The following is a 14,401-nucleotide window of genomic DNA, read 5'->3' as shown; positions in this document are numbered from 1 at the left end:
AACTCCTGGGCCCATCTCATTTGCTCACTCAATTTTTTTTTATCTGCTTTTACTGTATTTGTGTTTCTTCCTACTTTATTTTGCTTTTGCGTCATCTTAAAAGTACTCAATTGTATTTATTACTGCTTGGTGTAACTCATTCTAAGCCTTTTAGTTTAAGCACTTGAGCTTCAGAACAGTTGTTTTACATTAGGAAGGTTTGTGGTCTGCACTGTAGTGGCAGGACAGGTAGAGTATATCCTTCTAAGTTGGGAACTGCTGATTGAGGGCTCAGTGTCTGTTATTCTAAAAGTATATTAATTCTGTTTTAAGCACTCGGGCTTCAGGCCAGTTATTTTACATTAAAAGGGTTCGTGGACTGCACTCTTGTGGGAGGAGAGGCTGGACTCTGCCCTTCTAGCTGGGAATTTCTGGTTAAAGGCTTATAGTGCCTGCATATTTGAACTGCTTCTTACTGAAATTGGTACACCTTGTTTGCTGTAGCATAGACTAGATCCAGGCCTGCTGTATCTAGCTTTATTTGTATGCTTGTTGTTTGTTTGCTTGTTATTTCCCTGAATCGCTAATTCCACCTAAAATGCGGCTTTTCAGCACTTCTGTGGATCCCTAGTGATATCTGCATTGCTTACTGTACTTATTTCCTTGTTTCACTTGAAAGAAAGTTACTGTTTGTCATTTATGCATTTAAGTTACCTGTAACACATTGCATTTAAGTTACCTGCCACTCGCTCACTAAAGCAATTATATAAGTCAGCACTAAAATATTAAAAGCGCTACACCCTCACAAACTCCCCTTGAGTACCTCGTTCCCCATTGGCCCTTTTTTTTCAATTATAAAGGAATTCCCAGTACTATTCTAGCATGTCCAAAGGTCAGTTGTCAATCTCCTCTCCGGTCCAGCTGATGAATCTGGGAATCTTGAGGCAATGTTACAACTGCCTTATGTACACAGAAAACCCTCTCCTCCTCCCAACAAATTCCAACACATGTGAGAGATGCAACCATATAGTCATACTGGAGGCTAAGCTCTCTCAACTCAGTACTGGCGAAACCAGTCAGGAGGAGAAGGAAACCACACTCACTACAATTCCAGTCTCACATAGACCTACCATGACAGCAAACCAAACACATAAACACACAAAAACATCGGAGGCTCTAAATAAAAATCTGCCTAAGCAGCAGAGACCTCCAAAGCAGACACCCAAGCAACCGCTACCCCAAAACAAAACATGTGCAACACATAGCTCACAAAGCCAGTGTGCCGAACAGTCACAGCCCTTAAGGCTAAACAACACACCTGATACACTTGTAATAGGTGACTCTATCATCAGGCACACTGACGTCCCGCTCACCAGACTGAACAAGGAGAAAGTCATGGTGAGCTGCCTGTCAGGCGCTAGGATCCGCCACATAACACAAGCACTCAGGTCACTCCAAGGCAAGTACAAATATGACTCAGTCGTTGTCCATGCTGGTGTGAATGACCTGAGACATACCTCCCTGGACTACATGAAAAGAGACATAGAGGAGCTCTCTGGTAGCCCAGGCCGGTATGACCCTGACCTTGAGTAGCATCTTACCCTCACCAAGAATGATGCCACAATATGAAGATAAGATGATCAATTTCAACAATTGGCTTAAGTATTGGTGTCATTCAAAGGGGCTCCAATGCCTGTCAGCCTGAGATGACATGCTCGACAAGCCACGATGCTTCGCTAGGGACTGCTTGCACCTGTCACCCCTGGGCTTTCGGATATTGGCAAAGGCTCTTGCTACCCCCATAGTGCATTTTTTAGGCAAGGCTCAAAAGACAAACCCACCTCCATAGGTATCACAAGGGATAAGAAACTAAGAGTAATGCTACTCAACGCCAGAAGTCTAAACCTCATGATGCATGCACTTGAAACTCTCCTTAGCATGGAGAACATCGATATCTATGCAGTAACAGAAACCTGGTTCAAGGCTCCCGAGAGCACCCCAGCACTACCAGGTTATACCTCATACCATGCTTTTTGGCCCCAAAACCTGGACCGAACCACAAAAGGAGGGGGAGTATCAATATTCGTCAAAGGTACTCACACCTCCAGGTTGGTGGCACAGCACGGAGCATCAGAGACTATCCATGTACAACTAACAGTGGGTAAAACTGCCTTCCACTTTATAGCCTGCTACAGTCCACCCTCCCAAACCCAGGAACCCCACTTGGCCTTCCTGAGAACACTGGAAAATATGAAGGTCTCTCCAAACATCATTATATTGGGTGACTTCAACTACCCAAACATAGACTGGGAGCATTACTCTAGCTCCAACACCCTAGCCCAAAGGTTCCTAGAATTTATAAACTCAAATGCTATGGAACAACGTGTTACCACTCCCACAAGAGGGGAAAACATACTGGACCTGATCATCACCAACATGGGGACTCTATGCTCCAGACCAGAAGTGCATCCCTCACTGGTAAGGTCAGACCATAAACTAATCTCACTGGATATTTACATTCCGACCCCACCCCCTGCCCAGAAAACCACAGTGAAAAACTTCTCTAAAGCAAATTTCACACTCCTCAAAACCGAGATGGAATCCTTCAAAGCCCCCGGGCCTGTGGAAAATATGGCCCAGACCGCAGAATCCTTTATAAACGCATTCTATGAACACCTTCAGGAATGCATGGATCATGCAATCCCAAATAAAACCAAGACCCAATCCTCCAAAGGCAGGCGTCCTGTCTGGTGGACCCCAGCCATAAACAAACTATACAATAGAAGGAGGAAGCTACTACATGATAGAGAAAAATCCCAAAAAGGGAAGGCATCTCTGATCAGTATTAGCAAAAAACTACGGGCACTCATAAAATCGTCTAAGACCAGCTTCGAGAGAAAAATTGCACAGGACACTAAGGATAATCACAAGGCTTTCTTTAGTTATGTTAGGAACCTGGGTGGGAATTCCCAGATATGCTCAGAATTAGTCCAAAATAACAAAAAATACACGGAACCCACAGACATTGCCAACATCCTAGCTGACAGGTTCAGCGCAAACTTCTCCCCCCTCCCAACAAAAGGGCAAATATCTATCCCAGCAGAGTGCTGCCCCCCTGACATCTCAGATGCTCAGGTAAGAGCTGCCCTCTCCAAAGCAAAAAACACAGCATCAATGGGACCAGACGGTGTCCCGGGCTGCGTCCTACATGAACTCCAAGAAGAGCTAAACCCAAACATAAAACTACTGTTCAATCTCAGCCTTACTACAGGATATGTACCCAAAGAGTGGCGTACAGCAACAGTGGTCCCTCTCCACAAAGGTGGTGCCTCAACGGATCCTGGAAACTATCGCCCCGTAAGCCTGACTAGCTTGGTCTGCAAAGCAATGGAAAGGATCATCATGGACCTCATAAATAAAGATATTGTGGACCTACAGACACTGGATCCTACCCAGTTCTGCTTTGTTAAGGGCAGATCCTGCCTCTTAAACCTGGTTGATTTCTTTGAAACAGTCGCCAAGGCCATTGACGAGGGGAAGGTGGTCCACACAGCCTACCTGGACCTCGCAAAAGCCTTCGATACAATACCCCACTCGGGCATTATAGATAAGCTCACCAGCTTAAGTATAAACCCCTATGTCACTAGATAGGTTGCAAACTGGCTCAAGGACAGAACCCACATGGTTAGAATTGCAGGAGCCATGTCAGACTCCAAACCAGTTACAACTGGCATCCCACAAGGCTCAGTCCTGGGACCTCCCTTGTTCGGTATATATTTCTCGGAGGTACAGGCCAACACGGAAGGACTGTGGCTGACCAAGTTCGCAGACGAATGCAAACTGGGCGCCATAATCGACTCTCCAGCCGACACAAGCATCCTACAAAAGGGCCTCATAGAAACAGACAACTGGTGCCAGATCCATGGCCTCAAGCTAAACGCCAAAAAGTGTATAGTCATCCCCTTTGGCAAAAACAATGTGCCCACAAATTACCACATAGGTGGTAATCCATTAAGTACGGAAGAAGTAATTAGGGACCTGGGGACCCAAGTTGATAGCAATCTCTCATTTGACAACCACATGGCCAAAGTGGCTAGAAAATCATTTTATATAGCCCACCTAATCATGAAGGGATTCACATCTAGATCAGGGGAGGTCATCGTGCCTCTTTACTCATCCCTCATCAGGCCCATAATTGAGTACAATGCCCCTTTTGGGATGTACCTTACCACACACCTGCAACAACTGGAAAGACCCCAAAAGTACCTCACCAAGAGGATCAAAGGGCTCAAACAGATGCTGCCCGGTTAAAGAAACTCCAGCTCTACTCAGTGGCATACTGCCTGCTTAGAGGCGATCTGTGCCTGACGTATAAAGCCATGTCCAAACCAGAATTAATGGACATGCTGCACCTCAGAAAATCCAAATCCCATCGAGCTACGCGCTCGAGAGACTTGAACCTCAGCACTGAAATAAATAGGACATGCTGGAGGGACAGATTCATAACCCAGAGGCTCCCTTCACTCTGGAATAAAATCCCAGTCCAGGTTAGGCAGAGTCCCTCATTGACTGTCTTCAAGAGGAATCTTGATGAGTGGATGGGAGATCGTAGGTTTACCCCGGGTATCACTTCTGTGTCACTGTTAGACAGAGGCACAGTATACTAACCTTGAAAAAGGGCATAGCAAAATTAATTTAAAATGGGTGGCAAAAGCCAAACACACTCTGGCTAGACTTATAAATGCCCTAGGGCAGATAGCCTAGTATGAACCTATGAACCTATGAATAAAGTCAGGAAGGTGTATCAAATAATGCATGTATGTTTCTTGTTTTGTGTGCCAGTGGCCTATGATTTGAAAACAGACCAAAGGTAACCTTTAGCCACCACCGGCCAGATGCGTTTTCTTTGGAAGTGGTGTGGGTTTTGCTGTTTCAATGAATGTGAGTTTCAAGGGGAGAGAAGTTTTAATGCCAAGTCTATTTTCATTTTGAGACACTATTGCTTTGCTTACCAGATATATTAGAGTTCATGCATTGTGCTATAAAATGTAAAAATAAAATCCAAATAATCATTGTAGAAGTAAAGCAGCAGTATGCATGCACACATTAGTGTTTATGGTAAATAGGGCGAAATAGCCAGGTAGTATGGGACATTGGAATGGCTGCAGGGGGACTCTGGTGCCATATTCTGGTTGTTTGTTCTTCAGTTTGTGTTTGAAAGTTGGTATCCCACAATTCCATTGGATTGGGTGGGGATACATAATTGTGTATGCAACTTTTATGTTAATCAGCGTACAGATTTGTACCTGTTTTTCATGGGCCTTGTCCAGATTTTTGATGTTTCCAGGTTGAGAGGTATGACTGCAGGTAATGTGACAGCCCCTGGGAAATCCCGAATATTTCCACCGAATTCCATAGTGTGCTCAGTGAAGCATAAGGGTGAATCAGCAAAGTCAAAACATGTGCCTCCACCCAGCTTCATAGTCAACTGTCATAGTTGTGGTGGAAATCACAAACCCAGAAGAGAAAAGTGCTTAGGATTTGGTCGGCAGTGTTATTCATGCAATAAGTGGAATCATTTCAAAAGGTTTTGTAAATGAAATAAGGCACATTCTTTTATTAAAAGAGGGCATTCCAAGATACAAGTTGATCAATTAGAAAACTGCAACCCTACTTTTTATGTTGGTGATGTGTGTGTCTGTACTTGGTGAAACAGTTAATGCAGCAGATTTGTGGGCAAAGAATGAGATCTTGTGCACTGTTTGGATTAATGGTAGTCTTGTAGAGCTCAAAGTAGATACTTGCTCAAAGTGCAATGTTACGTCAGCAGAAACATTTGCTAGAGTAAAAGCTGCAGAGCAACTGGATTTGACAATGTGTGAGAAGCTTGTTGCTTATGGTGGTGAAGAGACTCAAACCGAAGGCTCAGTAGTGCTTTCATGTTACTGTGCTGGGAACAGCTATGACTTGCAGTTTTATGTATTCAAGAGACATGTGCAGTCATAGTTTGGCCTCAGAGACAGTTTGAAGATGAGACTGGTTTCATTTAATAAAGACCTTCACCATGTAAGTCTGAATGACAGCAGTTCAAATTTCACTCAAGCTATTTCATCTGAATATACTGATATTTTTGCAGACAAACTAGGCAAACTACCAGTTGTGTACTCTATGAAGTTAGACCCAGAGGTCATCCCAGTTGTCAGACCAGCACGGAAAGTTCCAGTAGCTGTGCAGAGCAGAGTCAAAGTCAAGCTAGACAAAATGGTGCGGCTAGGAGTAATTTGTCCAGTAGGTTCTTCTACCCCTACTGAATGGGTATTCTCCATGGTAGTAGCTCATAAGAAAAGCTCAAATGACATCCATATCTGTATTGCTCCAAGAGATATGAACAATGCATTAAAAAGCTGTTTGGAATAAATTTTGCCAGTGAAGTTTTTCAGCGTGCGATGGAGCAAAAATTTTTTTCTGGCTATCCCTGTCCTATTATAGAAGATGATATTCTAGTAGGAAGCAATGGTCAAGCTGAACATGACAGAAACCTCAAGAAAGTTCTGAAAAGAGCATGTGAAGTGAATCTTAAGCTGAATCCTCAGAAGTGCAAATTCAGACTATGTGAAGTTACTTATGTTGGTCACTTTGTTTACCAGTTCAGACTTAAAACCAGATCCTTCTAAGCAAACAGCAGTTCTCGAGATTGTAGCTACAGACTATCTCCAAACCTCACAACATTTTCTTGGCATGCTCAACTTTCTAGGCAAGTACATTCCAGATTTAAGCCAACTTTCAGCACTGCTCAGAGAGCTGACATGCAAAGGTGTAATTTGGTCAAGGTCAGAACAGCACCAAAGAGTATTTCATGCCCTGAAACAGAAAATTGCCAACCCACCAACTCTCAGCTACTATAATGTTCACAAACCAGTTAATCTTTCTTGTGATGTTTCTAAGTTTGGTCTAGGTTCATTCGTTCTTCAAGAGGGTAGACCAATAGCCTTTCCATCGAGAACTCTTACCCAGACTGAGATGCAGTATGCCCAGACTGGAAAGAGCTGTGGGCAATTGTGTTTGCATGTTTGATGTTCCATGATTATATATATGATCACCCTATCTAGATTGAAACTGCTCATCAACCTCTTGTCACTGTTTAGAGAATACCTATGCATACAGCTCCAGCTAGACTGCAGTGTATGAAACTCAAAATTGCAAAAGTACAATTTCAGTCTTGTTTACACAAAAGGCAAACTTCTTTATCTTGCTGATACTTTATCCAGATCACACAGAAAAGCCACAGAATAGCATAAAGATGAGCAACTTGATTTTGAAGTCATAGAAGTGAGAAATTTTTCTTCCACATGTCTTGATGAGCTCAAAATTCACACAGCTTCAGATCCAATTCTCCAGAAGCTCAACCACTTTATCAGTCGAAGATGGCCTTCCAAGCAATCTTGTTTACCAGTGGAAGTGCAACCTTATTTTCCATACAGAGATGAGATTTTGTCAGACAATGGTATCATTATGAAATGTCCTAAAGTGATTGTCCCAAAATCCTTGCAACAAGAGTATATTAAGGTCTTGCATCATGGCCCATTATGGGAACTGATCCTATAAAAAGAAGGGCGAGAGGTCTAGTGTTTTGGCCTTCTTTGTCAAGAGATGTCAGAAAAGTACTTTCATCTTGTTCAGTATGTAATAGTACAAAGCCACATCAACAGAAAGAACCATTCAGTTAAGCCAGACTCCTGAACTACCTTTGTCGACAGTAGCCACAGATATCTTTGAGTGGAATAGTCAGCATTACTTGTTATTAGTAGACTCTTATTCAAATTGGTTTGAGACTGACGTACTTCCCAACCTAACTTCCAGTATTGTCATTACTAAGTTGAAGCGACATTTTTCTGTCTATGGTAGTCCGCACAAAGTTTTCTGACAATGGTTCACAGTTTACTAGTCAGCAGTTCAAGAGATTTGCAGAAGAGTGAGACTTTGTCCATATTACGAGTAGTCCTGAATACTATATATAAAATACTGAATATAGAGCTCAGCAAGACTGCAAACTCTTTTATTAACGCTTCTGCTACCTCATCTCAAATGCCTTCAAGTCCTGAATACGCTCAGTCAAAAGGCTTGGCTGAACATGCAGTTCAAAGTGCAAAACAGACTGTTAGAGAAATCCAGATGTGATAATACTGATATTTTTCTCAACTTGTTAAACCTCAGAAACATTCCTCATGTTGCTGAGAGACTTATGTTGAGACAAACCAGAACCACACTATCAGTCAGCAATAATTTATTGGTTCCATGTCTTAAGAACAACAAAGTAATAAAAGCCCAACAGTTGAAAAAGCATTTGTCCCAGAAGTCTTACTATGCTAAAAACAGCAAACTACTTTGTTCTTTACAAAAAGGGGAGATAGTGAGGATGCAGATGTGAAAGGGTTTTGATTGCATAGAATTTGTGAAAAGTTTGTGTCAAGGGCCAAGATCGTACATTGTGGAATCACAAGGAGTGAAATTCAGATGAAATCAGAAGCATTTGTTACCAGTGTCTGAACCAGTGTTACAGCATCTTGTCTGTGACAAAGACTCTAGTTCTCAGAGTGACTTTTCCAATGTTCCTGTTCCAGAGGACATTCTGTCAGCAATCCCCATTCTGAGAAAATCCTTGAGACTCCTCAAGCAGAACATTCCCCAGTGACTGCCCTGTTGCTAAACCCAGTCCTAACTATTATGTCACGAGATCAGGTTGCATCTCGAAACTTTGTTCAAGATATACAGCAACTTGGACATAACCGTTTCTTTATTTTTATCATTGCTTGTATTGCCTATTTAAGTGTCACTCGCTAATGTAAGATAGCTCTGTAAAGAGGGAGAATGTAGATAAGTATGTGTGTACACCTTTAACAAACTTCTCAGTCAGTAAGCACACGCTTTTATCCACTGAGCTTGTGTGAGATGTGAGTACCAGTTAGCGTGAACAGCTAGAGTGTGAGCATGCAAAATGTGTTGTCAGTTAGTTAGTTTAAGTTTAATGTTCTTGCTATCCATCCTGATGTATTTGTATTTAATAAACTACATAAATGAACATCCAAGCCTCAACATCTTCTTTATGTATATAAGAAGAATGACACTAGTGAAAAACTTAACTGCTTGCTTACACAAAAAGGATCCAAGGCCTTAAACACATGTCCTACATTGACAGACTCAAGAAACTTCAGCTGTTCTCAGTCTCTTATCGTCTTCTTAGAGGTGATCTCTGCTTGACTTACAAAGCCATGTCTGACCCAGCCCTACTTGAAATGCTACACCAAAATAAATCCCAATCCCCCACGCCACACACTTCAGAGATCATAACCTCATCACCACAATTAACAAAACATGCTGGAGGGACAGGTTCATCTCCCAAAGACTGCCCATACTCTGGAGTAAGCTTCCCATTCATGTCAAGCAGAGCACTTCACTGGCCCTCTTCAAGAGAAATCTTGATGAGTGGATGGGTAACAGAAGGTTCATCCCAGGGATCACTCCAGTTGCCCTACTGGATAGGGACTCTGAACTAACATCAGGTGGCACGATGCCCAGGCAATTTTTTTTGGAGTAGGCTTGTAAAGGCTCCAGGGCCATTAGCCTAGTACACACCTATGAACCTACCCACAGAAACTGTTAGAATGTACAACTGTCTGAAAAATTTTTATTGCTTCACTTATGCTTGTAGTATATTACTTATAAGCTACTTGATATCCTCCTCTGCAAGTTTCTCTTCTGAAAACAGTTCTTGTTTTTTATATTCTCTAGAGGATGTGGACTAGCAGTGATAGCAGGACTTCTGTATGGATCTTCATTTGTGCCTGTGCTCTATATCAAGGATTGTGCCAAAAGAAATGATACCCGTTTTGTAGGTGCATCTCAATTTGGTAAGATCAAACAAATGTCTTGCAGCTGTAAATGTTATATATTAGTTTACAAGTAAGGTGTGTCAAGCCTGTTGGTGCTTGGTTGTAGTTCTAAGGCAACTCTGACATGAAATTCATTTAAAAGGTTAGTAAAAAAAAGGTAGTAAATGAGCTTTCCAATTGGCTATGAATGTCAAGCAGCGGTGTTGTAATTTCTTACCTTTATGCTCAGGGTGAGTCATCTACGCTCAGTGTTGCTCATCTCGGGACAACTGAAATCTAGAAAACTCTGACCTCTTATCCTGTAACTGTTCTCTAAACTGTTAATAGAGGGTTATACATTGTTAGCAAAGTAGTTTGGCCAGTCTTTTCATTTTTGTTGCTTTTCATGTCACTGGCTTGAGATGCATCTATTCTAAGGCACCTGCCTGTGTCCCAGTGGTAGCTTGGGGGACCCCAACATGCCAGTATTTAAAATTTTTCTGCAGCCACGGCTATATATGAGTTACTGATGCACAGTTATGGTAGCTACATTCCATCATGGTGCATCAGTAACTTAAAAAAAAGAAGCAGTGCTCCACTGATCACATCATTCCTAACATTTTTAATAAGTGATACTTCAGCCATAGAAATGATGAGGCAAAAGTGGCAGCTGCCGTGGACACCATCTTGCAGGGGGCCACAAAATTAGAAAATATTGATTTTATTATTTTATTTGCATTTAAAAAGATGTTGAACTGTAGTTAATTAAACACTGTGAGTACTTTTGCTGGTGCATACCTGCTCTCTGACCCCTTTCAGCTCTCTGAAAGCAAATGTGTGCTTATCCTTACACTTTATATAAGGTAGGAGCCCAAGACACCACTCTAGTACAGAGGGCAGTCTACTTATCAGGGCACTAGTTGATAAAGCTGGTAAAAATTGATGGGGGGGGGGTTAACTATAAATGCAAACTACAAATATTAGCTACAAGATTTGTGCAGAATGTGGACTGCTTTTCTTGCATAGAGATAATAGATCTGACCAGCCAATCAGGCAGTTTTACTTTGTTTTTGTTCATTGACACAACACACTACACCAGTGAACCAGTCAGCAGTGAGCAGCAGATATACTGTTCCTGTTTTCACTTCTCAAGTTGGGAATTGTAGAATTCAGTTTGTGGTTTTCTCAGCTGGCATATCATTAAGGCCTGCATACTGAAGCCACTTAATAACAGCAGATACATGAGTTTCCGACTAGACAGTGTTTTGAAACAATGCATGCTGATGCAGAGTCTGTTATTCTTTCAAATTTCTAAATGTAGTCAAAGAGCGATATTTCATCCTATCCCTGATTTTGGGCCTCTGTTCCTCGTTTCTTGAGCAGGTACCATTGCTCTTGTCCTTTTGATGAAATATTAAACTGAGGTCCCATTTACCTGAGTTGGTGAGAGGGCTGCCGGATATAAAAGATCCCATGACACTTATCAAAACAAGTACGGAAAGTTCCCTGGTGCCCTGGGCATATTTCCCCTAGTCTGTATGAATACCACCTTGGGTCTGCCCTGAAAAGAGGTCTCAGACTTAGTGAACTAATTCAGTCATCAAAGGGTAGGTAAATAAAACTGTTTCTGATTTCACCTCCTATTTTTGGTCTGTTCCTTATAGTTGTAGAATTCAGTTTGTGGTCTACTTGCCAATTAAAGAGTGTAGATAATAAATGCTTGTATTATAAACAAAAACTGCAGTGTATGACAGTATGTATTTTATACATATATATATATGTATATATATATATATATGTGTGTGTGTGTATGTATCTATATATATATATATATATATATATATATATATGTATATATATATATATATATATATATATATATATATATATATATATATATATATGTGTGTGTGTGTGTGTGTATATTTTTATGAAATGCTTAATGCTTAGAGGTTTGCCTAGTGCTGTGAAACTATACAAACGTCTGGGCTTTTTGTGGCTTGCCAGATAGTGGAAACACGTGTACCATTTTTTTCTGATAGTAAATATATTTTTTCTATTCATACTGGCTCAAAAAGCAACATTTGAAGTACTGCATATTACAAGGACTGGAAGGGGGATCTTAAAAAAAAATGGCAAGAGCAAATTACATATTGTTGGAACAATACATGCATAATAATGTTCAGGAGGAGGAGTGAGATTTAAGAGAAGGTAGGACCTGAGCAATTTATGCAATGTTGGACTGATGGTAGTTAGAAAGAAAAGATATGTGATGTATAATGTATGTAAATGGTAAATATGTTGATATGGTTTGTTTTCTTTTTTGTTAATGTATATTTGCCTATGTCTTAAGTGATAATTTAATAAAGGTGGTTTAAAAAAAGAATCTGATACAGAAATAATTTTAACTCGTGAGAAGATATTAAAGAGAGAGTGGAAATGTAATCTGTTTTGCACTGTTTTATAATATATCTAGCAGGTCATACTGACCAGTGCTGAGAAACTTAGGATTTAATATCATTAAAGAACATTAGGACGAAGGCATAGCCACACAAGATTCTATAGAACTTTCTATAGAATGCTCACAGGAAATGGAGAACAAAAAATTGTGCCCTCAGTGTCGAAGAAAATGAGCTAAGAGAAGAGTTACTTGATTTAAATAGAGATGGACGGACATGTTAAGATCAGTGAAGGAAATAGACTGCAGAAGGTCACTAAAACCCAAAAACTCAGAAGTTTGATAAAACAAATGAACACAGTAATTAGGACTGCCACATGATATAGCAGAATTAAATAGGATATATTACTGTGCAGCTAAATTAATAACAGATACAATTCTATCACAAGAACACAGGATAGTAAGGGAAAGGCTAGGGAGAAATTGAATACCATCCTGGAAGTATCGAAAAGAGAAAACTATAAAGCAATTAAGACAGGAAGTGTCACTGTTAGAAGAGTGTAGAGAAGGGAACAGATCAACAACAATACTCAGAAAGATAGACGTGATAAAAGCAATGTGCAGTGTTATAACGGATCAGGATCGATCTGGTTCCTATCACGTAGTCGAACTTGTACAAGTTCGAACCTTATATGGTCGAGACCATAAGTTTGAGCATTTCAATGGAAATCTCCATAAGGGGAGGTTTCCATTCTGTTGAATGAGGTGCGATCTCGGAGTTGGTATATTTAAGTAGTGGGGGGTGTGGGGGGGGGTGCAGTGTCCTTTTTTTTTTTTTTTTTTTTTTTTTTTTATTCTTAGTCGAAGTTTTGTAATTTTGAATGGAATGATTCATAGATTTCGTGTTCGAAGTTATAAAACTTCGACTGTGATATAGACCCGATCGGTTTTTTACTATTACAAATAAACAAAAAATCTCAGCACATGCAGAAAAACTTAGAAAATACACAGATAAATATAAAAGAAAAGTACAAAGTAAATATTTCATTGATGACCCCAAAAAGTTCTATAGAGAATTGGGAAACAAGGCAAAAGGAATTTGGAGGCCACCCAAAAAAGAAGAAATAGATACATTTTGGAGAAATATCTATGAAGATCCTGTGGAGCAGATTCTAAATGGATAGAAGAAGTAAAAGAACAGGATATGAACTGGGATGAAGTAACGGCCAGAGAGATTGAAATAAAGTTAAGAAAAGCCTCTAACTGGAAAACACCAGATCAGATGAAGTACCTAATTTCTGGCTAAAAGTATTAACATCTTTACACAAAGTGCCATGATTAAGAACTATTTATATGCACACCCCAAACAGACACCAACCTGGCTAACAACAGGAAAAATAATGCACCTACTTAAGAGTGAACCTGAAAGTTATCCTAAAAATTATAGACCAGTAACTTGCTTCAACAACATATAAACTATGCACCAGAATTGATGCCAAGAGTATACTGTCATTTAGAAGAAAATTCAATCATGGCAATAGAACAAAAGGGTAATAAAAGAAAGTCATATGGAACAAGGGATCATGTGTTGCTAAATAAAGTCATAATTGAGAACTGTAAAAATTGACAAATCCAAGTATGGCATGGGCTTGACTACAAAAAAAGCATTTGACAGTATCTCACATTCATGGATAAAAGAGTGCTTAAAATGTATAAGATACACCCTACACTGATCAATTACATTACAGTGACCATGAAACAATGGCAGGCCACTTTGCAATTAAAGCCATGATAAAGGGTAAAATTATTATTCCAGTGTAAAAATTCAAAGGGAGATATTCTAGGGTAACTCCCTGTCACCACTGATATTCTGCCCTGCCCTTAACCCATTAAGCTCTCTACTTAACATATTAAGCCATGGCTATTATTTGGCTCTTAGAAAACAACAAAGTGTAAAGACTTCTCATCTTCTCTTTGTCAATGATTACAAACTATACAACAGATCAGATGAGGAACTGAAAGCACAACTGCAAGTAGTCAAAACTTTTTCAGATGATATAAGAATGTCATTTGGTCTCAATAAGTGTGCAAAAGCAACCTTTAAAACAGGAAAACTGCAGCACCAAGAAAACATCAGTTTTGGACAAAGAATGTG

General features: G+C 40.3%; 1 protein-coding gene across 1 annotated transcript in view; it reads left to right on the top strand.

The window, feature by feature from the left end:
- Positions 1-14,401, top strand: part of TMEM144 (transmembrane protein 144) — an 817,557-nt gene that overhangs the window by 505,596 nt on the left and 297,560 nt on the right. The window contains exon 8 of the mRNA XM_044062452.1: positions 9,769-9,887. Coding sequence (XP_043918387.1) covers positions 9,769-9,887 — 119 coding nt within the window. The remainder of the gene's footprint in view (positions 1-9,768; positions 9,888-14,401) is intronic.

The sequence above is a fragment of the Protopterus annectens genome, chromosome 2.part1 (assembly GCF_019279795.1).
Source record: "Protopterus annectens isolate FY-2018-M chromosome 2.part1, PAN1.0, whole genome shotgun sequence".
Taxonomy (NCBI): Eukaryota; Metazoa; Chordata; order Ceratodontiformes; family Protopteridae; genus Protopterus; species Protopterus annectens.
This window is presented reverse-complemented; position numbering and strand designations above follow the sequence as displayed.